This window comes from Nycticebus coucang, chromosome 6 (genome assembly GCF_027406575.1).
Source record: "Nycticebus coucang isolate mNycCou1 chromosome 6, mNycCou1.pri, whole genome shotgun sequence".
In the NCBI taxonomy this organism is placed as follows: Eukaryota; Metazoa; Chordata; class Mammalia; order Primates; family Lorisidae; genus Nycticebus; species Nycticebus coucang.
The window spans coordinates 46,925,428-46,951,333 of NC_069785.1; the positions used below are offsets into that span (position 1 = coordinate 46,925,428).

Consider the following 25,906-nt stretch of genomic DNA (forward strand, 5'->3'; position numbering starts at 1 on the left):
CTTATTTTCTCGAGAGATTTTGCTTGTGATTATTATTTAGCTGCCTCCCCGTCCCGCGCCCCCGGCCCCCATCCCCTGGTTCCTAGTAAGGACTGGCCTCACACCACTCTTGTTTGAACCCCCTGCCTGATCCTCACCTCTGCACCTGAGTCTTCCTTGGGCTCAGATCCGTGCAGGTCCTGCCAGGTCCAACGTGGACCTCCCCCTGCCCTCTCTCTGACCCTCAGAACATTGCTCTGTATGAGTGGCTGCCCAGCTTCCTGCAGAAAACACCCCCGGGGTACACAGGTGAGGAGGTGGAGAGGGAGGATGGGAGCTCTTGTAGGAGGGTTTGTTGGGGGTGGTGGTGGTAGAGGTAGGGGTGGTTTGAAGGCTAAATTCTTCTGTCCTGTCTGCTCCCCTTCTCCCAGGATACAAGCCATTTCTGGACCCCAGTATCTCCCCTGAGTTTGTGGTGGCCTCTGAGCAGTTCCTCTCCACCATGGTGCCCCCTGGCGTTTACATGAGGTGAAGAAGGGGCTCAAATGCTTATGCGTTGGTGAGGATGGGGGTATCAAGTGAGAAAAATTGGCCCTCAGGAGCTCTCAGGCCTGAATTATCAGTAAAGAGTGTCTCTATTGCCCCAAGGAACTGTGAATAGAGAGGGGAAGGAAAACAATAATTGTTTTAAAATGTACATCACTGTGGTTTTTATGCGCTTTTATATCCATTCTAGTGCGGCTGTTGTCAGTATTATTCCTCAATTAAAGACTGAGAAATTGAGGTTCAGAGGTGTCACAAAGCTCACTGATACAAACCTCAGATCTTCACACGGGGGCATTTTTAGCCATAAACACGGGGCCTGGAGCTTCGAAGCTTTTGGGAGGAGTTCTAAAAATCTGAAGAAAAATATTGGGTCCAAAATAATTTTTTTACAATTGCTTCATAATTTAAAATAACACAGATTAGTTTTTCTTACTCCGGAACAATTTCTGGGTATGACAAAGAAATCACAGAGAGTTGAGTTATCCATAGACAAGTATTTTCAAAAGAACAAATTTAAAAATTCTTCAAAGGCCGGGTGCAGTGGCTCACACCTGTAATCCTAGCACACTCTGGGAGGCCAAGGCAGGTGGATCATCTGAGTTCAGGAGTAGGAGGCAAGTCTGAGCAGGAGCAAGACCCAGTCTCTAAAAAAATAGCCCGATGTTGTGGCAGGCACCTGTAGTCCCAGCTACTGGGGAGGTTGAGGCAAGAGAATCACTTGAGCCCAAGAGTTTGAGGTTGCTATGAACTATGACACCATGGCACTCTACCCAGGGAGACAAATGAAACTCTACCTCAAAAAAAATTCTTCAAAATATACATTCATATATATATATACAGAGAGAGAGAGAGAGAGAGAGAGAGAGGCATGACAAGTTATGGAAAGTCAGATTGTCCAGGATATACCAAGGTCTGACCACACAGCACTTCAGATGAGATGTTATGGCCTGGGACTCCTGACTGCAGCCTCAGGGACCATAGCTGATGCCAGATATTGGGACCCCATGGCCTCAGTGACCACTCCCTGGCTCCTTGCATTTCAGAAATTCCAGTTGCCACTTCCAGGGGGTCATCAATCAGAACTCAAGTGTCTTCAGAGCATTCCGGGTCTGCAATAGCTACTGGAACCGAGAGGTCAGGACTAGGGGCATATATGTGAGTGGTGGGCAGTAGGGCTGAGGCAGGCAGTTGGGATGAGCTGGGGTGAAGGGGACAGGCTGGGGGATCTCAAGCATCTCCCTTACAAATGTGTGAGATGACCAGCTAGCTGTACATGGTCAAAAGTCAATTTGCTACCCCTGCCTCTAGGCTATGGGAGAGACAGTGGGGTCTGTGCAGGTGTGGTCTGTATTCATTATTTCCTCCCAGGTTTTTCCTCTCCCTTGACAGCTCTGGACTATAGGCCTTGAAGTATCCCAGATATCCCCTGCCAAAGGAAACTTCCCAATTAGACATACTCAAAGTGTAAATGAGTAATCAGAGCAAGCAGGTGAGAGGGTTCCGAGAGATTATCAGGGACTGTCCATACTAACCAGGCCAGCATAGGTGAAGAGCATTGACCATTAATTTAAATCAAAATAGATACTTTGGGTAAATTGTTACCAAAGGGGAAGAAAGAGAGAAGGAGGAGAAAAGAGGAATGCATAGAGTAAGAGGGAAGAGAGTTAAAAGAAGCCTCAGAGTTCTTCTGAGTCCTTCTTGTTAAGGGGTGAAAACTGAGTTCAGAGAGGTTCTGTGACTTGCCGAAGGTCACACAGCTGGCCCATAACAGAGCAAGGACAAAGACCTAGATCTTCTAGTGCCTTTGTCAACCACACTGTTGAGTCTCCTAAGGTAGAAATAAAACTTTCAGGTCTCTTGAGCTTGTAGAGACCTGTCTCAGGCAGCATGGACTTTAGATGGAGACTTCCTCACCCTCAGTGGGGAAATAACCTGGAGAGGAGGAATAACCCATCAGTTTGAGAGCAAATAGTAGGTATGAGTGGGCTCAGGGACATGGATGATGGGGTGAAGGGACTCTAGCTGCTCAACTTCTGGAACCATTAGCCACACAGGTTCCCTCTCTTCATCCCCAAAGCACCCAAACCTACAAAGTGCTAAAGATGTAGATGCATTGCTGCTGGGTATGGCCTCCCAGATTGCTGAGCGAGAGGACCATGTGGTGGTTGAAGACGTTCGAGGTAAGGCTGAGGCTGTCCCTGCAGATCATGGACTCCTGGGCCCCTAGTAGGAAGTTCAGTGAGACTTCCAGACCCAGGCATGGAGGGGTGCCCAGGGCTGGGAGCCTGCACTGTACTTATTGCTGAGAGAGCTTCTGACCCACTGACCATGGCTCCCTCTATCTGGCTCAAGTCCCCTGAGGTTGGTTAGAGCCTGGGGCCTGGGCTGGAGACTGGTATGGTGACCCTGCACTCCCTCAGACTCTCTGGTATCTTATCTCCAGATTTCTGGCCTGGGCCATTGAAGTTTTCCCGCACAGACCATCTGGCCAGCTGCCTGCAGCGGGGCCGGGATCTGGGCCTGCCCTCCTACACCAAGGCCAGGGAAGCGCTGGGCCTGCCTCCCATTACCCGCTGGCAGGACATCAACCCTGAACTCACCAGGAGTGATGGCACAGTGAGGACCTAAGAGCAGGGTGGGAGGACCAAGGCACATAGTACAGAGACATGGAAGAGGAGCAGTGAGACATGAGCACCGGATAGAAGCACCTAATGAGAGGGCCAGGGCTCATGTGGGCCCTGATTAAACACCAGGATGGAGATTACCAGACCAGCAGGATTTAGCTTTGGACTCTAATAATTCAGCTCCAGCAACATTTACCGGGCATCAGTTTCATGCCAGGCACTTAGTAGGCATTATCTCATTTACTCTTCCCAACACCCCAAGTGGGTATAGAAGGTCATTGACTTACAAACAAGTTGTGCTTTTTGCACTGATATTCAAGCTGCCTTTCAGGAATGAGCTGTTACACACTGAGCTGTCACCTGGATGGTGGCATTGCCTGGTAGCCAACAGACCAGTCTTGGCTGCCTTACCATCTTGGCAAAGCAGTGTTTCCAGTATTTTTACAATTGTGTGCCTATATTATTGCATTGTGCCTTTACTATTTCCTAGAATTATTGAAAGGCCAATAAAGAAGTGACATGTATAAGGGATTTGTAAACTTTATAACATCAATATTAAGGTAGGAATCACAACGCATATCCAAAGTAGCAAATCTTTAGCATCAGTAGAATTTAGCTGGTCAAAGACTTATTTACATTGTGGAGAAAAGAACTAAAGTAAAAATCACATAGAAAATCATTGAAGATTGTCTCCAAAAGGCAATGTATAGTCAGCAATTTGACTTCTTAGAACTTTTTTTAGCTTTGAAGAATAGAAACCTTTACAACACACCACTTTGCCGTTCTGATTTTGCACATTCTGATTTTGGCCCTTCAATATTATACCTCTCAAGAGAAAGTTATGAGGAGAATTGGAAATCTTTTCATTCCAACCTTATAAAATAGGCAGCTGAATCTGCAAGAGGGAACCTGAAAATGACTTAACACATGAAAAGTGCTCAGAGCAGTGCCTGGGGCATAATAAGCACTATATAGGAGTGAGTTATCATTGCTGTCATTTATTGTTATTATCCATCTAGCTAATCCCTGGGAACCACCTCTTTGCCCAAGGGTGAGTGCCAGGTCCTCTCACTTACTCCTGTGCCGTCTTGGTTCCAGGTGCTGAAGGCCATAGCTGTCCTGTACAACCAGGACCTGTCTCGGCTAGAGCTGCTCCCAGGGGGGCTCCTGGAGAGTCATGGGGACCCTGGACCCCTGTTCAGCACCATCGTCCTCAACCAGTTTGTGCGATTGCGGGATGGGGACCGTTACTGGTTTGAGAACACCAAGAATGGGTGAGGCCTGCCTGGACCCTCACCCCTACCTCAGACTCCACCTTAGCCTGGGCCCTGACGGTCTTGGCCTTCCAGCAGTTCTCAACCTGTGGGTCACAACCCCTTTGGGGGTCGAATGACCCTTTCACAAGGGTCGCCTAATATCAGATATTTACATTACGATTCAGAACAGTAGCAAAAATTACAGTTATGAAGTAGCAACAAAAATAATTTTATGGCTGGGGGTCATCACAACATGAGGAACTGTATTAAATGGTCGGGGCATTAGGAAGGTTGAGAACTGCTGCCTTAGACAGACCCCAGGGGCTAGGCTCATGATTCTCAGCCCACCTTACTACCTCTTGCCAACCCTCCTGGGTCTTTTTCTTTATCTAGTCCCTAGTCCTGGGGTTCTGTATCTCTCTCCCACCACAATTGCTCCCTACCTTTCCCACCCCAGGCTGTTCTCTGAGCAGGAGATTGCAGAGATAAGAAACACTTCCCTATGGGATGTTCTAGTGGCTATTACCAACGTGAACCCCAGTGCCCTGCAGCCCAGTGTCTTTTTCTGGCTTGAGGGTGAGTGACGAGGGGATGGCTGGAAGGATGCTGGGTCTGGAGTTTCATCCCTCCTCAGCCATGGGCTTGGCTCAGGGTGGCTGGACTGCAGCCTCCAAGGGGGGAGTGAGCTATGGTTCTGCCCTTGGGAACTTTGGTTCTGGGTGCCGGAGCTGCCACCAACAGCTGTGTAGACTCCCTCTACCCAAGTGAGGGCAAGACAGAGACTCAGAGAGACCTGGTGAAGAGGCCCGCATTAGGCTGAAATAGTGTTAGGCTAAGGGTAACATTGGGAGGGCAGATTGCAGTGAGCTGTCCCGGCTGTACAGCAGTGACGAGGGAGGTGCTGCACATGTGGGCACATGTGCGCATGTGCCTGAGAGGGAAAGATAAGAGTTTGAGGCTCATTTTTGACCCTGGTTGTTACCTAAGACAGCCCCTTCCCCCTACTCCCAGAGCCCCCCCTCCCCCACCCTTTTTGCCACCCTAACCTCCTCAGTGATCCTGTCTGGGAGCCTGCGGCCCAGCACCCAGGACTCCAGCTTCTTCTGCCTCCCCAGGAGATCCCTGCCCACAGCCAAGACAGCTCAGCACCGAGGGCCTGCCAACCTGTGCTCCCCCTGTCATCCGGGACTATTTTGAAGGCAGTGGATTTGGCTTTGGGGTGACCATAGGGATCCTCTGCTGCTTCCCCTTGGGTAAAGTGATGGGCAGAGTGGGGCTGGGGGATTGGTGTAAGTTAGGTTGGGGTGGTTCCATTTATGACAATGAACTACACAGAGTACTATTTTTCCTCTGGGAAAATGAAAGAGATATTAGAGGAGGAAGGGACAGGGGAAGGGCTGACCTGCAGAGAAGTCAGATCCAGGGAGAATTGCCTCCCTGTTCTCCCAGGGTTCCCCTGGGGCCCACCTTAGCCAGGAGCCATGGAGAGTCCACAATCCTTAGCTCTTTGCAGGAGCCAGGGCCTGAAGGCCTGTTGGAGGCAAATCCCTGCTTGAGAATGAGAGCTAGTGCTGATGTAGTCAGTGGGGCAAGAGCTTGCCTGGGACTTAGTCTTTCTCTGGCACAAGGACTCTGGGCTTAGTCTATGGCTGGGAAGGAACCTGAGTAGTAGAAGTAGGGGAGACCGGGCAGGCCTCTTAGATGCTATCTAAAGTTCCTTGTGGGACACAAAGCAGTCCTCCAGGCACCTTCAGAATTTGAAACAATTTGAGCAGGCAAACTTAGGAGGTGAGGAAAGCAGAGGGTCTTTCCAAGGGTGGGTGGAGCTGAGAAAGGAGCTGCTTCCATCCCTCCTAACACACTGTCCCCTGTGTGTCCTCCTCCCTCCCAGTGAGCCTGCTCAGTGCCTGGATTGTTGCCCAGCTCCGGATGAGAAATTTCAAGAGGCTCCAGGGCCAGGATCGCCAGAGCATCATGTCTGAGAAGCTGGTGGAGGGTGTGGAAGGTAGGCCTGAGACTGGCCGCCTTGGTGGTGGGAAGGACATGTCACCTCCATCTCAGCAGCCTTTTCTAGGGCTGTAGGCAAGGCCAGGGCTGGTGGGCAGAGGCACAGCAACATTAGATAGAAGTTGGACCTGGAGTCCTCTAACCCCCATAGCTCCTCATGAGAAGAAGTCATGAGACCCTGCCCAGATTTCACAGAGCTGGTCTGAATGGAGAATCCCTGAGAACTGCTGGTTTGTGGCATCTCACACTAGAATTCCAGGCAACAGTGAAGCGATTAATGAAGATCCAGAGTTAAACTGGAATTGGAATCTTGGTTCCACCACTCTGGACTGAGGCAGATTAAGCATCTCTAAATCATTGCTTTCTTATCTGCACAATAGGAATAATAAAAGCACCTACCTCATAGGTTTATTATTAAACAAAGTAGTTCACACAAAGCACTGGGTATATGATGTTGAGTACACAATAACATTCAGGAAATGATAATTACTCTTCTTCTCATGGGGTAGAAGCACAGTAAAACTGTCAGAGAGGGGATGACCCTCAGTAGCCCAGAAGGGGACAATGAGCAGTGGGGGCTTTGACTTAAACTTCTGCCCTGAGCTGGCCTCTTCTTCTCAATGTGCCTGTGGCAGTACCCAGCTGACCTGGCCCATTTCTTGCTCCCCAGCCTTGGAATGGCAGGGCCGCAAGGAGCCCTGCCGGCCTGTGCTCGTGCACCTGCAGCCTGGGCAGATCCGTGTGGTAGACAGCAGGCTCACTGTGCTCCGCACCATCCAGCTGCGGCCTCCACAGCAGGTCAACCTCATCCTCTCCAACAACCGTGGACACCGCACCCTGTTACTCAAAATCCCCAAGGAGTATGACCTGGTATGGGCCAGCTGGCCCCTGGCTTGTTGTCTACAGCCACAGCCAGGGAGGCAGCCAAGAGGAGGGGAAGGAGTACTGGGCCAGGAGACAGGGTTTCTCGCTTCTAGTCCCCAGCTGATGGAGGACCTGATAGAGAGATAAACTTGGACATGTTTGTCCTGCTCTCAGCCTGCTGGAAGCCGTGACCTCCAGTCTCTGCTTACTCTACTAGACACTGTCTGTCTCCTCCTTTTCTAAGGACACCTGGCCTATCCTAGCTGGACACCTGCTGGGCATCCTTGGAGAAAGCTAGGCCCTCTTCTCTGGCTCCTTATTTCAAGATCTAGTGATTTTTTATAGATTCTGGAAGTGAGCTAAATCAGAGGCTGATCTTGGGCTCTGATTCTACCTGGCTCACAATTCCCTCCACCTTTCGGCCTCCCTGCCTTACCCTCCCTTCTCCAGAATGGAATTGAGGGGAGAGTGGCTTTGTACACATGCCTTTGAATTCTAACTCTGCACCTACAAGCAAGCTACAACCCCACTGAGCCCGTCTCCTCTTCTGTAAAAGGAGATGCAATGTCTTTTACAAGGCCTCTCCAGTGGCTTCTCTGACAGGATCCATGTAAAGCCCTAGTCTCAAGACTAAGGAAAAGGTTGCCCTTGCTCCACTCTCCTGGCAGGTGCTGCTGTTTAACCTGGAAGGAGAGAGGCAGGCGCTGGTGGAAAACCTCCGGGGTGCTCTGAAGGAGAGTGGGCTGAGCTTCCAGGAGTGGGAGCTGCATGAGCAGGAGCTGATGAGGGCAGCCGTAACACGAGAGCATCGGAGCCACCTCCTAGAGACCTTTTTCAGGCACCTTTTCTCCCAGGTGTGTTCATGGGACCAGATCTGTCCTTGTGCTGTGGTGTCCTTACCTGTGTGAGGCCATGGGGTGACTCTAGAGGAAGGCAGACGCCCAGTGTTCTCAGCTAATAATCAACTTAATCGCAACTTGGGGCAGGTCACCAGAGTTTATTGTGAGGCAATGCCCCTGTCTCCATCTGCATCCCACTCCAGATGTGTGACTCCAGTGAAGTTATGCCCAGGAATCACTCACAAGGCTGCAGAGACCCGGGCAAGACAGGCAGTACGGGTGCTGTGAGAGCCACTGTTCCCTGGGAGAAGGTGGCTGCCAGAGGCCTCCACAGGGAATTAATATCCATGTTGCAGACTTCTGAGAGCCACTGGCAGGTGTAGGAAAGCAGGATAGTAAGGAAAATACAGAGACTTGACCATATATCTGGTATGAAAATAAAGGCGTCCTGGAAGTAAAGTTGAGTGGAGAAACATGGTAGGTAAAGATAACCACGCAGTGACTCAGGAGGCCCCAGACAGGATCACTTGAGCCCACAAGTTCCAGGCTCCAGTGAGCTATTTTTTTTCTTTTTTTGAGACAAAGTCTCAAGCTGTTGCCCTGGGTAGTAGAGTGTCCCGGCATCACAGCTCACAACAACCTCAAACTCTTGGGCATAAGTAATTCTCTTGTCTTAGTCTCCCAAGTAGCTAGGACTACAGGCGCCCACCACAATGCCTTGCTATTTTTGTTGTTGTTGCAGTTGTTGTTTTTAGGTAGTCTGGGCCGGGTTCGAACCTGCCAACCTTGGTGTATGTGGCCAGTACCCTACCCACTGAACTACAGGTGCTGCCTGTGTGTCCTAAAAGAAGCAAGGGAGGGAGCGAGGAAGGAAGGAAGGAAAGAAGAAAGGAAGGCAGGGAGGGAGGGAAGGAAAGGGAGGAAAGGAAGGAAGGAGAGAGAGAGGGAGGGAGAGAGGGAAGGAAGGAAGAAGGAAAAAAAGGAAAGTAAGAGAGAAAGAGAGAGAGAGAGAGAGAAAGGAAATAAGAAAGAAAAGGAAGGAAGGAAAGAAAAGAAAAGAAAAGAAAAGAAAGGAAGGAAGAAAGGAAGGAAAGAAAGAAAGAAAGAGAAAGAAAGAAAGAAAAAGAAAGGAAGGAAGGAAGGAAAGAAAAGAAAAGAAAAGAAAGGAAGGAAGGAAGGAAAGAAGGAAGGAAGGAAAGAAAGAGAAAGAAAGAAAGAGAAAGGAAGGAAGGAAGGAAGGAAGGAAGGAGAAAGAAAGAAAGAAAGAAAAGAGGGAGAGAGAGAAACAGTATGAAGTTCCCTCTGGGAAGATGGGGAAGCAAGGAAGATAATTGGCAAGGAATGAGGGCCATAAGAGTGACAGGGTATAAATGGTCTAGGAACTCAGAAAAGATTGTGAGCCTTCAGCCTGGTTTAAGGTCATGACGGAGGTGAGATTTGGCAAGGACTCAAAGTTGGAAAAGTTTTGGCTCAATACAAAAGAGCAGGAAGTAGTGAACAGAGGTGCTCCATGAAAGGGCAAAAAAATCAATGTTTGAGGAGAAGGAGCAGGTTGGCTGGCTGAGGGAGGATTCATGAGGGAAGCTACTATGTCTATTGACATTTACTCTGTGCTAGGCACATGATTTTAAAGTCATTGACTCCTCTTGCAAGTTGAACTTGAGAATGTCCAAGAAGAGAGGGACTCCTTGCCCCTTACCGAGGCAGGACTAAGCATTCAGTTCAGGATCCATCCGAGTTACGGGACTTCCTGTTCTGGGAGGTGAGGGGGCTGCTCTATCCTGGAGGTGGCCCTCAGTCTCTCATATTTACACAGGGCATTCAGCCTCCAGAATGTTTTCCACACAAGCTCTCTTGTTGGATCTCACAATAACCCTGTGAGATAAGTAGAGCAGATGAGAAAATGAATCTCAGATAATTGGAGAGACTTGCCTGAGGTCATGCAGCAAGCGGGTGGCAGAGTTGGGCCATGAACCTGGGTCTCTTGCCTCCAGCCCCAGGCTCTTTCCACTAAAATATCTTGTTTGAAGCTGCAAGGATTACCTCATGACACCATAATCAGGCTTGGACTAGGCACCCCAGTTGACAAGCCCACCTGCTTCCCTCAAGGTCTCTCCTCTCAAGATGCGGCAGCCCCTGGATGGGCTGGAGATGGCTGTAATGAGAACTCTTTCTCAAACCCAGCTTTTCCTCAACCCAGCTGAAGTTTTGTCTTAGTTAAAGCTCTTTAAGTAAGAGGAACCCACTTACACTGGCATTAATGAAGGGTCAATGGACAGTGAGGATACAGCAGTGTCCTAGGAATTCCAAAGGGAATTCAACTTGGCCTGGAAGAGACTGAGGAAGGGAAACAAACAAGACCACTTCTCTCTCAGGCCACTTCTGTTTTCCCTGTGCCTATATGCCTTATTATGTCTCTGTATCTCTGAGCACTTGGAGGAAAAGAGTGGTCCACACCTTCTGAGTTGTCTTGAGCTCAGTTCCAGCACCTCTTAGTTCCAGGTGTGCTCCTTATCCACTTGGCTAAGGCAGAAGGCCAGAACTCCAGAAAACAAACATAGCCCCAAGGAGATACCTCAGAAGTGGCTCCTACAAGGTTCAACTGGTCTTCAGGTCAAAGAAGCCTTGTCTCCTTTTCTTTCTTCTTCTGCTTTGCCCAAATGTAGGTGCTGGACATTGACCAGGCAGACGCAGGGACCCTGCCCCTGGACTCATCCCAGAAGGTACAGGAGGCTTTGACATGTGAGCTGAGTAGGACTGAGTTTGCTGAGTCCCTCGGCCTCAAGCCCCAGGACATGTTTGTGGAGTCCATGTTCTCTCTCGCTGATAAGGATGGCAATGGCTACCTGTCATTTCGGGAGTTTCTGGACATCCTGGTGGTTTTTATGAAAGGTGAGGAGGGAGGGAATAATCATTCAGATAGGAGGGGCTGGACAGGGGCTGAGGATTGAGGCTTGGAGTGTGGCTAACCTGCTGGAAGGGAGGAAGGAGTGGGGCCAGGTCTCCAGACATGGCAGACATATGGGAGTGTGCAGGCAGGGGTCAGGAAGCAAAGTGACCTCTTTCTGTGTCCAGCAAAGGGTCATCACATGGGTGCAAGGTGCTTTCTGGCAAGTCTGGGGGTTCGGACAAGAACTTGTTTCATGGAGTCCTCCTTCCTCTAGGCTCCCCTGAGGAGAAGTCCCGCCTTATGTTCCGCATGTATGACTTTGATGGGAATGGTCTCATTTCCAAGGATGAATTCATCAGGATGCTAAGGTTGGTCTCTGAGACAGCCAGGAGAGTAGGCCAGGGCAGGGACTTCCTGGGAAAAGAGGTGAGACATGAAGAAGAGAGCAGGAGGATAAAGTGGGCAGGGGCCTCATCCTTACCCATATAACCAGAGACTATTATAATTAGTAGGGAGCCATTCAGGGCCCTTCCATGTAGGCACTGTAGGCTTATCGGATGGCCAGTAAGCCTGATGGCACCTCTGTCCCAATCCCAGGTCCTTCATCGAGATCTCCAACAACTGCCTATCCAAGGCCCAACTGGCTGAGGTAGTAGAGTCGATGTTCCGGGAGTCAGGCTTCCAGGACAAGGAGGAACTGACATGGGAGGACTTCCACTTCATGCTGCGGGACCATGACACAGATCTCCGCTTCACTCAGCTCTGTGTCAAAGGTGGGGTGGCCAGGCAGGCAGGGCTGACTCACCCATTAAGCACAGTAGGCACCATGCCCACATACTTTTAGGTGCCCACAGAAACATTTTCATTTCTTTTAAAATCAGAAGAACAAAGGAATATAATAGTAATGAATATGTAATTTTGTATCCAACCTGGATTATATTCTTTATGGCAATAATTATAAAACATAATTTTTAAATTATTTTTTACTTTCATGAGGGAAGGATCCCAAGAAGGTAAAGGTGCCTAGGGCCTTTGAAAGTCATAATGCAGCCCTGCTGGTGGGACAGGTAGTGTCAGGATAAGGTAGGGGGTGGAGGCTGGAACTCAGCTGCCCCTGGCTCCCTGCCAAAACCTCCTGTGCCTGGTGCCTAGGCCAGAGGAAGACAGTATCCCCCTCAACAGGGGGCGTCTGGTTGTGGGGGCGGGGTGATATCTTTTGGGTTATTTTGCCACTGTGTGTGTGGCTGAGTGCTCAGTAAATGTTTGCTGAATACATGAAGACCCAATACGGTTTTCCTTTTCCCTACTTCCTGCCTGACTTGTGTCTGACTTGAGTGGGTAAGGACTGGCCTCAGAGTGAAAAAGGGGCTGGGAGGGCCGGCAGAGGGTCTCTCTGTGGCCTCCTATGAGCTGTTACGGAATCTTCTCAGCTTAGATTCGTGCTGGGGCATGTTGAGACTAAACCCAGTCCCTCCCAGGATTATAAGCAGGGGTGGGCTACGTGGCCTCAATGCCAAGAAGGACATGTTAGACAAGATGCAGGTGAGCCTCTGGTCAGAGCTTCCCCCTGGGGGTAAGGAGAGTTGGTGGAGAGGAGGCCCAGTGCTCTTCACCTTTCCCAGGCAGGCAGGACAGCAGGCAACTTGGGAGGTGCCTGGAAGTGAGCCCAGACCACAGAGTCCCAGGGACATCCAGCTCCTGGGATGGAGGGTAGGACCAGGCTTGGGGATTGAGGATTAAGTAGAAAGTTGACACTAAGTATTGTTTTATTTTACTTTTAAATGTTATTTTACTTTATTGTTTCCTCCAGATTTTATTTTGAAAGATTTTAAATCTACAGAAAAGGAACAAGAATAGTACAAAGAAACATCCCATCACCTTTCACCTAGATTTGCTGTTTGTTACCATTTTGCCACATGTGCTGTCTGCTGAACCATTTGAGAGTGCCTATACTCTATTTTAAACACTCTTATTTTGTTTAGTTCAGCTTACTTACTTTTGGCTTTGGCTATAGACCAGGGTTGTCTTTAGGCTTGCTTCAGCACTTGGAAGTTACTTGGAGATTTCTGAGCCTCCTGGAAGAACCTGGATTTGCAGCTCAGTCCTGCCCTGCCCTCAGTGCTCAGCCCAGACAGGAACGATGGGGTGGCTCCTGGGAGGGTCCCCTCAACTGGAGGGTCCCCCTGTAATATTTTATTATGAAGATTTTCAAACACAGAAAAGTAGAAAGAATTTTAGCATGATTCCCATATATCTACCACCTAAATTCTATATTTAACTCTTGGAGGTTTTAAGCTGAAAGATCGTAAGCAGAGTTTTTGTGACAGAATTGGCTTAGTAGGCAGGTTACATACAGTTCCTGAATTCTACCCCCATAAGCCTGATTTCAGTCCCAAGGGTGGGACTTCAGGTAGATACCTTCTTAGAGAAGCCTGCCTAGCCAACTTCATTTTAAGCCTTCTCCCTGCCCACCCATAGCTGGCTCCAGCTTCCACTGGGGTAAGGGTTACAGCTGGGGCACACGCAGGCAGAACCTCCACTGGGCTGAGACCCTCTACGCCTCTGCACATGGGAAGGTGGGGGGTGCTTGGCATCTGGGCTCTGAGGGCTCCCTAGCCCAGCTTTCCGTTGCAGGAGTGGAAGTGCCTGAAGTCATCAAGGACCTCTGCCGGCGAGCCTCCTATGTCAGCCCGGAGAAGATCTGGTAATCCCCTAACTGGGAATGTTGAAAGGAGTGGATGGGAGTTGTCATTTTTCTCTCTAGAACCGCAGGGATCAGGGCCACCACTGGCCTATGCAATGCCTTCATACAAATTAGAAAAAGACGTCCCCTTTACTCTAGGCACAGAAAACCCTGTGCCAGGGCAAGCAGAGAGGCTGTTGGATTTCAGCACTCACTCACTGCCTGGGCCACATGCCCTGTTGAAGGATACAGGCATATATCAGATATGGCTCACTCTTTCAGTGATACAGGCATATATACCAGATATGGCTCACTCTTTCAGGGCCTCTCTGAGAGCTCTGATCCTTCCTTGGCACAGTGGGTTTGGTGCCAGGCCAGGGAGGGGCAGCAGAGGATCAAGTGGCTGGGATAGCCAAGGTCCTATCTCTTGCCTCTTCTGTCCTAGCCCTTCTCCCAGAGTGAGAGCCCGCTGCTCCCGCAGTGATGTCCAGACTGAGTGGACACCAAAGAGACTGCAGTGCCCCATGGACACAGACCCTCCCCAGGAGATTCGGCAGAGGTTTGGCAAAAAGTAAGCCTGCTCTTTCTCTTAAGCCAGGGCAGTTCATCCATTCGTTTGGCATATACACATCTATTACTTGGAACATTTCCACCTCCATGCTAAGGCTGGATAATGATATTACAGTATGGTGTCCTACTAATGAACATTGTAATAGTGGTAAGAGCAATGGGCTTCAGAACTCAAGGAACTGTCTCCTCTGCCTGGAAGATCACAGAAGCCTTCATGGAGGTGTCCCTTGAGTGTCCAGTAAAGGCTGATACGGTTGCCCAGTGGGGGTTTAGAAGCTACTGACAGGGAGGGGAGGGACTGTCTGAGTGTGAATGGACACTGGGGCACTGGGGAATGCATTTCTTGGGATGAAATGACCACTTAGGGCCGTCCCTGCGCGGACAGTTTGCTTACGAAGTGCAGCATAGCCCTCAGGTCTGAACCCTGCCTTAGTGAGTCACTGGATGTCCCTTCCTTGGAAGTGGTGCCCTTCCCTCGCTGTTCCGTGGATCCCCTCCAAGAAGCAGGGCTCTTCTAGCTCTAGGTCAGATGGGAGCCCAAGGCTAAGGCTTCCTGTCTGCCAGGGTGACATCGTTCCAGCCGCTGCTGTTCACTGAGGCCCACCGAGAGAAGTTTCAACGCAGCCGTCGCCACCAGACTGTGCAGCAATTCAAGCGTTTCATCGAGAACTACCGACGCCACATCGGTTGCGTGGCCGTGTTCTACGCCATAGCTGGAGGGCTGTTCCTGGAAAGGGCCTACTGTGAGTGACTTTGTTTATTGCAAGCCCAGGGCAAATCCGATAGATAGTCGGGGGGTAGGGCCTATTGTGAATGCCGGGCATCCAGGGGCGGGGTTTCAGTGAGTGACAGCCCTGGGCGGGGCCTACGGTGGGCTCTGCCTCCAGGGCAGGGCGCCTGCCAGACCGAAGACTGTGCTGGGCAGGCCTGCTGTGAGTGGTGGGCAGCCCGGGCCGCGGTAGATGCCCCGCGCGCTTGCCCCTGCCCTGATCCTCCTGGCCCTCCACTCCCCGCAGACTACGCCTTTGCGGCACACCACATGGGCATCACCGACACCACCCGCGTGGGCATCATCCTGTCGCGGGGCACGGCGGCCAGCATCTCCTTCATGTTCTCCTACATCCTGCTCACCATGTGCCGCAACCTCATCACCTTCCTGCGAGAGACCTTCCTCAACCGCTACGTGCCCTTCGACGCCGCCGTGGACTTCCACCGCCTCATTGCCTCCACTGCCATCGTCCTCACAGGTAGGACCTGGGTGTCCCGGGGATTCTCTCTGTGTCCTCCCGCCCCCTGGTGGCTTCCCCTCCCCTCTGCCTGCGCTTACCTTTAATGTGAATCTTGGATATCCTTCTTAAAAGGAGGACGTCGACAGCAGACCAGGGCCATGGTGTGAAGTAAGCCCGGCACTGCCGCACACGTGCCTCTTCCCACACTGGCCAGACACCTCACCAGCCTGTAGCTGACAAGTTGCTAACACCCTCGAATGACTGCAAATAACATATTATCTTTCCCAGTGTTTATGTGTTAAAATATGTCTCTGTGACAGAAACCAAAGGAATGAACATCTAAGGTCTAATTTCTGCCTCATATGGTTGTGTTATGGATGGTGTGTTAATGGGGTACAGGGGAAGACCAGGAAGGTGATTAGAGGTCAGAAGCTCAGCTCCCTAGGCTCATTCTTCAGGCCCCCAACCCCATCTGACCAGGGTCCTCCATCTTGAGCCAAAAGGGCTGAGCACCCCCACTGGGCTCACCGCCCTTCTGCTCTTCCTCAGTCTTGCACAGTGCCGGCCACGTGGTGAATGTGTTCCTGTTCTCCATCAGCCCACTCAGTGTCCTCTCCTGCCTCTTCCCCGGCCTCTTCCACGATGATGGGTGAGCGTGAGTGTGTGGGTGGTGAGAAGATTCCTTGCAAGTGGAAAGAAACAAACTCCCTTGGCCCAGAAGAGAGTGTTGCCTTCCAGGTTATGGGGCAGACAGTGTCTGGCCTGAGGCCCCAACCCCAAGTCAGCAGAAGGGGAGACTGGTAGCTAGGTTGGGGTGCCTCCCCTAGAGGGTCCTCTCTGGAAGTCCCAGAGATCTCCTCTCAGAGTGCTTTCTTGCTGTCCCTTCCACACAGGTCTGAGTTCCCCCAGAAGTATTACTGGTGGTTCTTCCAGACTGTTCCAGGTGAGAGCCCTCCCTGCTCCATGAATTTCTGGGCCTGACTCTGAGCTCAAGACTCTGGATTCTGTCTGTCATGCAGCAGCCCAGACGCTCACTGAGCTCTCACAGTGAGCCAGGCTCTGCCCTCTGGCCCTGAGGACACTTCTGGGCAGTAGGAGACTTAGGCTCCTCTGCATTCCACCCTTTTCTCAGGAACCTAGCTGGTTCCTGTCCTACTCTGGACTAGTTCCAGTGGAATGGGAGTGGACCCCCTTGCCCCAACCTACTATGACAGTAGCTTTGAAGAACGCTTTGAGGAACATTGTGTCCCAGCTGCATGGGGGAGGGATCTTAATCAATCCAGACAGAGGCATCCACTCCCTGCAGTATGTCTTGACAAAGGCCGTTTAGGGACATATTCCTAACTCCCTATAATCACCCATTTTAGAACTATTAGCTGTGAATTTGTTCAAACTTTTCTTGAACCTATTTATATTTTCAGTCTGTTCCCTCCTTGAGGTAACACAATTTCTATGCTAGCTCCTCTCTGTGAAAGACGGTTTTTTTTTGTTTTTATTTTTTTTTATTTTTAATCCTAAAACGATCTGCTTTGAACTTCAGAGGGTGCTTGCTAATTCCTGCACACTGGGGTTTAGTGGATAAGGCTCTGTTGATGCCCTCTTCTCTGTTCAGGACTTTATAGGCTTTGGTTAGATCCCTTCTTAACCTTTGCTTTTTCATACTGCTGAGCTCTAATCTTCCTAATTTCTGCCTCTCTCTTTGATCATTCTCTCCTCCCACCCTTCCCTGACTCCAGTTCTGTCTTCCTGTATACCCACAGCCTGGGATCCCCTGATGAGGAGGGGCCTTCCACCAACTCTGAGCTGTACCATGGGGTTCTTGTGATAGCAGGGACAATGTGGCCCCATCCACTCACTAAGAGTGCTGGTACTCATGCTGTGTTCTGTGGCAGCAGGTGGAGCAGTGCAGGGACCAAATCTTGACTCCATGAGGGCAGGGCCTGCGATTCCCAGTGTCTGGCTCAGACGGCCCAGAGTGGATGCTCTGTGAGTTCATTCATTCAGCACACATTTATATGAGACCCATAGTGTGCCAGGCCCCACACTAGGCACTGGGATTCAGTGGTGAACTAACGTAGCCCTGTCCTTGTTCTTGTGGACCTGAGAGTCAGGAAGGTGAGAGACACAAAACGAATGATGATATGGGTAAAAAATAACCATGGTGACAAGGCCTGTAGAGGATGAATAGGGTCTATTGAAATAAAGGTACCTGTGATCAGCAGTATTGGGGTGAGAGAAACAGAGGAGTCTGGGACTTTCTTATACCCACTTTGGGCAATGGAATGGACAGGGGAGATGCCTCACAACAGGTCCCGCTGCAAGGCAGTGCTCCTCTGTCCTCCACCGCCTTGTTCACTTTGCAGGCCTCACAGGCGTTGTGCTGCTCCTGGTCCTGGCCATCATGTACGTCTTTGCCTCCCACCACTTCCGCCGCCGCAGCTTCCGGGGCTTCTGGCTGACCCACCACCTCTACATCCTGCTCTATGTCCTGGTGAGGAATTCTGGCTATGAGGCCAGCAGAGTATGGATAGAATGTTCCCAGGGAGCCAATGAGGGTCGAAACATTCCTTCTCTAGCCCCTTAGCTATTTTGAATATCCTCTTCACCTCTTGGCATCCCTCTTTGAAAATGGAGATTATAGTATGGGGCTCTCCTGTAACTGACCCCAACATGCAGCACTTGGGAGACTGCCTTCCTGGCATGGATTTTGCAGTAGCCATCCTGCCTGCCTCATCACAGACACCCCTACATCACTTCTGCCCAGCCAGTCTTTCCCAACTTTAGATGGCTGGTTTTGACTCTTGGGTGGACTGTCTGCACCCAGAGGACCATCATTCTGTTTAGAGAAACTTATCTTAAATGGGCTCTGCCACTTTTGTTCCAATCTTGTCTTGGGGGGCATTAGCCATACCATCCAGCTAAATTATCCAGCTAAGTGCTAGCTATACAGTAGATGAGCTTGTTCAAAATGTCTTCAGTTGGGATTGCTTAAAAAAAAATGTTTTTTTAAGACTTTACCTATTTCTTTCTTCTTAACCTGGGCTGCTACTTCCCTTCCTTCTCATTCCCTCCCTGCTCTTGTTCCCTTCACCCTCCCCTGGGTCTGTCAATCTGAGCTGACTCTGACTGTCCTTGTGTTGTGGCCTCATGACCACAGGCAGCTCCCCACGTTTAGCTTTGTCGGCTTGGCTGTCAGCGTTCAAGGAGCCCAGAATATGGCTGCCCTCTTGATTTCCAGGCAGAACTTTACACAGGCATCTCCTTTGTCCTGAGACAAAGAAAGGTGCACCTTTGCCTTAGTTAGGCTGGCTTCTGCCTCCTCTCTGGTGTCCTCACGAGAAGTAGGAGGGTCTGTTTCATCTTGCCTGTGGCTTAGCATTTCATGCTTCTGAAGATGACTACTCAGCTTTGGCTTAGGATGTATTCTAGAACTGAAGACTTTTTTTTTTTTTTCCAAAGAAATTTCCCCCTTTTTTGAAAGCTATGGTTAATTTACCCCTCCCTTCTCACTTTCCCAGTAATGGGCAGAGCCCTGGGCTACTACTTCTGTTGGGGGTGGAGAAAATATTCTTTTTCCTTCCTAGTTAGGCTTCTTTGAACTTAGTGGGTGACCCGGAAGAGTCGCTATCCTGGCTCCCTGAGACCAAGAGCCCTTTCTGACTTAGCTCTGGGTTGTGAGTATCACTGGGAAAATGAGGGGCTCAGAGAGGTACAGCCTGCTCTGCTGGGCCTGGCATCTTGGGGGGTGTCATCCCTCAGGGCAGATTAGAGCAAAAGCATTCTCTTCCTTCCCACTTATCCCAGATGTGGCCATTGACTTCAGGCAGAAAGAGACATTGTAAGAACCCCAGTGTAGAGTAGACCCTGAGAAGGATATCTAGGCTCTGGATCCAGGCTACAGAGGACGGTGCTAGCATAGCAGAGGCTGAGCTGGCTGGCTGCCCCCACCATCCTGGCCCTTCAGACAACTAGGAATCTGCAACAGCTTCGTGGTTTTAAGGCAAATGCCAACACAAAATGGGGTGTATAAACAGAGGAGTATGAAGTCACCTTAACATTGTACTCAACTTGTTTGGGTCTCAGAAAGCCATGGGGGTGGCTGTGTGCTCCACAATGAAAGAGGAATTCGGGGATAGCAGAATCAGTTCAGAGAAGAGCTCAGAGAAGTTTAAAGGTTTAAGTTAGTCTTGTGGGGAAAGTTTCAAGAATTTGGGAACACTAAGCTGGGGGAAGGCATTCCTAAAAGAAGGACCAGAGTTCAGTTTAACATAGATCTGTCTGGCCGGGTGCAGTGGCTCACACCTGTAATCCTAGCACTCTGGGAGGCCAAGGTGGGTAGATTGAGCTCAGGAGTTTGAGACTAGCATGAGCAAGAGCGAGATCTGTCTCTACTAAAAATAGAAAAACTAGCTGGGCATGGTGGCGGGTGCCTGTCCTCCCAGCTACTTGGGAGGCTGAGGCAAGGGGGTCTGTTTATACACCCCATTTTGTGTTGAGTTTGCTGTGAGCTGTGATAATGCCACAGCACTCTATCCAGGGCGACAGAGTGAGACTCTGTCCCCACCCCCCGCAAAACAAAATAAAAACATGTATCTGTTAAGGGTCTAAAATGTACTAGCTCTGTGTGAGGCCCAGCAGTGGACAAGGAGACTCTAACCCCTACCCTCATGGATTTGGGATTTGCTGCAGAGATAAGTTCCACATGCATGAAATGATCAAAATGAACATGCAATATAGGATTAATTGCTGAGCAGGGTGTTTCAAATAGTAAGTTATAGGAGCTCATTGAAGGGAGTTTCATTTGGACTAAACTGGTTAGAGTAGACTTCAGGGAGAAGATGGGACTTGGGCCAAGACTTTGGGAGGGATAAGCTAAGCTTTGATAGGGTAGAGTGGAAACTAAAGAGCAATCCAGGTAGAAGGAAGGGCATGGGGACTGGTGCAGAAATGGGAATGCTGTTAGGATACTCGGGGCAGAGGGGACAGGCCTAGCTGTGGATGGCCATAGGGCACCAGGTGGTGGCAGGACATGCTGAAGGGCTGTGGCTCAGTGGCGAGGCCACACCACATGGCAGAGCATAGAAAGAGAAGAGTGGTCTTGAGCAACACCTATCGCTAGGGATGGAAGAAGGAGTGGAGCCAGCAGAAGAGATAGAAAGCAAGTGGCTCAAGAGGCAAAGAAGGAGAACCAGTAAAGCAATGTAGCCTCGGTGAAGTGGTTGTGGTCGCTAGTGCCACAGGCTGTTAAGAGTGAGAGAGTGAATAGGGTCTGAAGGAAGCCCTTGGGGTTTGACTATTTATGAGGCTGGTGAGCCCTCAGGGGGCCAGTCCTAAGGAGAGGTGAAGGTGGAAGCTAGATTTACCCAGACTCAGGAACAAGCAAGTGGGAGGAATAGGGCTAAGTAATGTCTGCCCAAGACAGACAAACTAAGTAGGAAAAGGATGGGAGCTGGATGATACCTGTCACCTGTTTCATAGAAAGAGAGGACTAGCTATGTGTTCTTAGCCTACAAATGGAGAAGATCAAGGGGAAACTCCATTCCCCAACATTAGGGAGTGCCTACCATGTGTCAGGCAGGAACTGCTAGCAGCTGGGAGTATAGTAGCAAACAATCCCTACCCCTTCAGTCCAGTGGGGGAAACAACAGGAGACCTGTAAGTGAATGAGCAAGCACATAATTATGGATGATGACAAGTGCTCAAAGGGAATTAACAGGCAGAGGTGACAGAAAGGACCGAGGGAGGGCCTGAGGAGGTAGTGTTTCTGCTGAGACCTGAGAAATGAGATGGAGCTAGCCATGAGAAAAACAGGGGAAGGCATTCCAGCAGGTGAAAAGGTCTTGATGCAGAAAAGACTTGCCATGCTTGATGACCAGAGAGGAGGTGGCGGCTAGCAGGCAGAGGTCAAAGTGCAGCACTGAGATGCAATGGGAAGGTCACTTGAGCTTTTTAAGCTGGGGATGACATGATAAAATGAACTTTAAAAAGTTCCACTGGTGCCTTGAAGAGACGGGATTACAGTGGAGTAAGACCAGTGGAAGATCTACTTCCACTGGAAGGCTCCTGGATGAGCCTTGATGAGTCAAGAGGCAATGTGGCTTGGTCTAGGGTGGTGTCATGAGCCGGAAAAGAGCCTCATTCCTCATGGAATGCTTTGGAGGATGGGAGTTGGGAGTGGCGAGGTCTGGGAACCTGGAAGGAGCCTGGTGCATAGTGAGGTTTAGTTGGCTATACCAGTAGGGAAGGATGTGGGGTCTAAGCCTGAGCTGGACTAATACCCTATTGTGGATGCCACTGGGTCTGAGCTGGCTCTTTCCTCCATCCAGCTCATCATCCATGGCAGCTTTGCCTTGATCCAGTTGCCACGTTTCCACATCTTCTTCCTGGTCCCAGCACTCATCTATGGGGGGGACAAGCTGGTGAGCCTGAGCCGAAAGAAGGTGGAGATCAGTGTGGTGAAGGCGGAGCTGCTGCCTTCAGGTACCAGCCAGGAGGCTCCCGGGGGACCAATTTGGTGGCACTGAGGGAGATGACAAGGCAGGGGCAGAGCCTAGACCAGGCAGTAGGGACAAGGAAGCTAGTAAGAGGAACCCTTTGCCAGAGGACCTTAGCATCTCTCATCACAGAAAGCCCAGGCCAGGCTTCCCCTTGCCCTACTGACCACAGCCCCAGTGCTGCCCAGCCTTCCTCAGGGTTCTGGTGGGGGAGGCCTCCCTTGTCATATTCCAGAAGCAGAGCTGAGGCTGCAGGCGGGGGAGCTCTCTGGAGGCCACATTGTTGCTAGGTTCAGGGCAGCAGCCTCTCACCCACCATTTCTCCCCAGGAGTGACTTACCTGCGGTTCCAGCGGCCCCAGGGCTTTGAGTACAAGTCCGGGCAGTGGGTGCGGATCGCCTGTCTGGCTCTGGGGACCACTGAGTACCACCCCTTCACGCTGACCTCTGCACCCCATGAGGACACGCTCAGTCTGCACATCCGGGCAGCAGGGCCCTGGACCACTCGCCTCAGGGAGATTTACTCACCCACAACGGGCGACAGATGTGCCAAATACCCAAAGGTGCCTAGACCCAGGCCACATGTGCCACATGTTCTCACATTCCCTTTGCAGACTTTGGCCCTGCAGCGCCGGACTTCTGTGTCCCCTCTCTCCCCACCGCCCTTCTTCTGGAGACTGGTTGTTCCAGATAATGCCACAGCTCTCCCTGGCCCCCCTCACTCCATAAATTTGTATGCCTTTCCCTGCCTCTCATTTCTGGCTTTAAATCTATAGTGTGGCCAAGCTTAACTTAAACCCACTCCCCTCCCTACAGCTGTACCTTGATGGACCATTTGGAGAGGGCCACCAGGAGTGGCATAAATTTGAAGTGTCAGTGTTGGTGGGAGGGGGCATTGGGGTCACCCCTTTTGCCTCCATCCTGAAAGACCTGGTCTTCAAGTCATCAGTCAGCTGCCAAGTGTTCTGTAAGAAGGTGAGTACCCCTCTTCCACAGTCCATAGCCCCTTCCTCCTGATCAGGTAACCCCTGTGTCTCTTTCTCCTACCTCTTTTCCTGGCCTCTCAGATCTGGGCAAGGGCAAGTTGGCCTGAAACCTAGGTTGGTGGTAGGTGGGGAGGGTCAGGCTATCTCCAGACACCAAAGGGTGGAATTGGTTGGCTGATGCCGCCAGGCTCCTGCCTAGTTTACAAAGACATCTTCCCTCAGTTATGGAGTACTCCATGTAGGATTTGTTCCTGGGAATCCCTCTGGGCAGGGTTAGAGGGGGATAAAGAAACACAGCTCCTCTTACAGGCCAGCACTTGGAGCATGTTAGGCTGGGAGAGGGAAGGGCACGCTTGGGGTGGGGCACATGTGAAACAGGCTCAGCTCCCAAGTAGAAGAGGAGGGGAAGGCAAGGCAGGGCCAATGGGCCGGGTTGACCCAAGAACACAGCCCAAGCCCTCAGGCCCCTCCACACTGGGCACCTTCACCCCAACCTGGACCTGGTGGCAGGCCCCTGCTCGTCTCTGGGCCTAGCCTGTGAGTCAGGGATGCTGGAATGCAGGGGCAGAGGCCCAGCCCACATGCCGTCAGCACTGAGGTGACAGCTCCCCTCCTTTCCTCTGCCTTAACCCACACAGCCCTGCTTCTCCCTCTCAGAAGCTGGAGAGGGCTCCCCCCAGGACAGCTTCCACTCTGTCTCCCTTTGAGCCCATTCCCAACTGCCCCAGGCAGCTGGCTAGGTCTTCCCTGAGGTTATTCTGTGAAATGTCCCTCGGCCTCTATACTGGCAGCCTAAACAGGGCCACTGGAGTGGTAGGACAGGTTCAACAAGGGAAAGCTGCTTTCTACCCAATAGACCCTCAGCTTTTTCCTTTTGCAGAGCCCTGGGCTATCTGTCACTTCCTCTTCTCAGTGCCCTGGATAATTTCATCTCAGGCCTCAGAGCCTGGCACTGTGGCCCACACAATCCATCTCACTGGGCTGTCTGGGGAGGGGCAGGAGCTGGCTGAGGTCAGAAGAGTTCTGGTGGTACAGAAATCCCTGGGATCCAGGAAGACTGAGCTGAATGAGTCTTGAGCTCCAGCTGTGTGTCCCCAGATCTACTTCATCTGGGTGACACGGACCCAGCGGCAGTTCGAGTGGCTGGCTGACATCATCAGGGAGGTGGAGGAGAATGACCACCAGGACCTGGTGTCTGTGCACATCTACATCACCCAGCTGGCTGAGAAGTTCGACCTCAGGACCACCATGCTGGTATGTCAGGGCTGGCCAGACAGGACAGGTGGGTCACCATCTGAACTTAGGAGTTGACCCTGGCTGTATCTGGCTGGACTTTCTCCCATCCCTATCCCCTAGTACATCTGTGAGCGGCACTTCCAGAAGGTGCTGAACCGGAGTCTGTTCACGGGTCTGCGCTCTGTCACCCACTTTGGTCGACCCCCCTTTGAGCCCTTCTTCAACTCCCTGCAGGAGGTCCACCCACAGGTCAGTCTCACCTCAAATCCCCAGTTCTGTTCACCATTATCATTTGGGATCTGAGCAAAGCTTTCAAACATACCTCAGGGAAAGAATTGGTTGCTGATGAAAACCCATCCTGTGGCAGATTGGTGAGGTGACAGAATGAAGAAGGATAGGTGGGGGTCACACAAAGGTGCTAAGGGAGGAGGCAGGCAATAGGGACTTGTCACCTCTGGAGCCATGATGCACTGTCCACAAGGAGGAGCTCAATAATTGAGCTAGTCCTTGTCATAAAGTCAGGACTATCCTCACCATTCATACTGAGCCAGCTTTCCCCTAGACACTGAGTTAACCTTCACCAGAACACTGGGCTAGCCTCTACCCTCATAAGACTGCATCTTAAACACTGATTAACCCTTCCCCTACTAGAAGATGCTGAGTAGGACTTACCCAAACTGAGCTAGACTTATAAACACTGAGCCAGCCCTCACCAAGCATGGGACAAAGTAAACCTTCCTCAGGGGGACTAAGTAAGCCCTCACCACAGGCTTCTGTTGGTCTTTAATGTAAACTCTGAGCTAGCTCTGCCTCTGAACAAGCCAGCCTTCCTGTCTTCCTCCCGCAACAGGTTCAGAAGATTGGGGTGTTTAGCTGTGGCCCCCCTGGCATGACCAAGAATGTGGAAAAGGCCTGTCAGGTCATCAACAGACAGGACCGGACTCATTTCTCCCACCATTATGAGAACTTCTAGGTCCCTTGCCCAGAAAAGTTTGGGCCCACACCTCACCTCTGTTTCTGGCTGTATCAGCCTCCCTTTCTTCCCACCTACCAAACTTGGTCCAGGTGGCCATGTTCAGTCACCATGCATGGGCTCAGGAACCCCCAGGTCCAGAATGTCTCAGCTTGGAGAAATGGGGGGCACTCCCTAAGGAGTAGAGGTTGGGAAGTGAGGGAGCTATTTGGTTTGGGGCAAAGCACAGCCTCTTCTTCCAATCTATAAAAGACAAGCTGACAACCAGTGTGTGTGTGTACACATTTGTAGGGGGCTATGAGCCTAAAGATGAAATGGGAACACAGATGCTGGCATCTTAGAACCCTCCCTATCCCCAGACCTCCTCTTCTGGCCTTCCCACTTTCAGAAGGGCTGGCAAATGCCTTGAGGAGGTAGAGGCTGGACCTAGGACAAGCAATTTGCAGAACCACCCTCAGCACCTCAGGCTAACAGCACAATTGATTTCTCCTAAATTTTTAGAGTAGGCCAACAAGTCTGTACTGTAGTCAGACCTTGGCCTGGTACCTATCTGTGCAGCCTTCCTCAGCCCTCTACTCCAGTAGTCCTTTATAAATAAATCACTTTCTGCCTTCAAGGTTTCTTTATTCTGCCCCAGGACAAGGTGGAGAGCCAGCAGAGGAAACCATGCATCCAGCTGGCACATCAGACACCTCTCTGAGCTTGCCAGTATTCATTAAGGAACCAGCCCA

At 50.9% G+C, this 25,906-nt stretch overlaps 1 protein-coding gene across 3 annotated transcripts in view; it reads left to right on the forward strand.

The window, feature by feature from the left end:
- DUOX1 (dual oxidase 1) overlaps positions 1-25,439 on the forward strand; it is a 31,899-nt gene extending 6,460 nt beyond the window's left edge. For 2 of the 3 annotated variants that reach the window (XM_053593591.1, XM_053593592.1), the window contains 27 exons: positions 228-288; positions 411-507; positions 1,569-1,659; positions 2,603-2,705; positions 2,969-3,141; positions 4,248-4,423; positions 4,863-4,981; positions 5,521-5,658; positions 6,297-6,410; positions 7,083-7,282; positions 7,945-8,130; positions 10,782-11,007; positions 11,280-11,373; positions 11,603-11,778; positions 13,640-13,709; positions 14,134-14,259; positions 14,823-15,001; positions 15,275-15,505; positions 16,037-16,136; positions 16,381-16,430; positions 17,851-17,978; positions 21,814-21,967; positions 22,311-22,543; positions 22,797-22,955; positions 24,065-24,220; positions 24,323-24,451; positions 25,053-25,439. In XM_053593591.1, coding sequence (XP_053449566.1) covers positions 228-288; positions 411-507; positions 1,569-1,659; positions 2,603-2,705; positions 2,969-3,141; positions 4,248-4,423; positions 4,863-4,981; positions 5,521-5,658; positions 6,297-6,410; positions 7,083-7,282; positions 7,945-8,130; positions 10,782-11,007; positions 11,280-11,373; positions 11,603-11,778; positions 13,640-13,709; positions 14,134-14,259; positions 14,823-15,001; positions 15,275-15,505; positions 16,037-16,136; positions 16,381-16,430; positions 17,851-17,978; positions 21,814-21,967; positions 22,311-22,543; positions 22,797-22,955; positions 24,065-24,220; positions 24,323-24,451; positions 25,053-25,175 — 3,792 coding nt within the window. In that variant the 3' untranslated portion in view covers positions 25,176-25,439. Of the gene's footprint in view, positions 1-227; positions 289-410; positions 508-1,568; positions 1,660-2,602; positions 2,706-2,968; positions 3,142-4,247; positions 4,424-4,862; positions 4,982-5,520; positions 5,659-6,296; positions 6,411-7,082; positions 7,283-7,944; positions 8,131-10,781; positions 11,008-11,279; positions 11,374-11,602; positions 11,779-13,639; positions 13,710-14,133; positions 14,260-14,822; positions 15,002-15,274; positions 15,506-16,036; positions 16,137-16,380; positions 16,431-17,850; positions 17,979-21,813; positions 21,968-22,310; positions 22,544-22,796; positions 22,956-24,064; positions 24,221-24,322; positions 24,452-25,052 lie in introns of those variants that run through there. The other variant, XM_053593593.1, reaches the window with a different exon arrangement.
- The last annotated feature ends 467 nt before the right edge of the window (positions 25,440-25,906 follow it).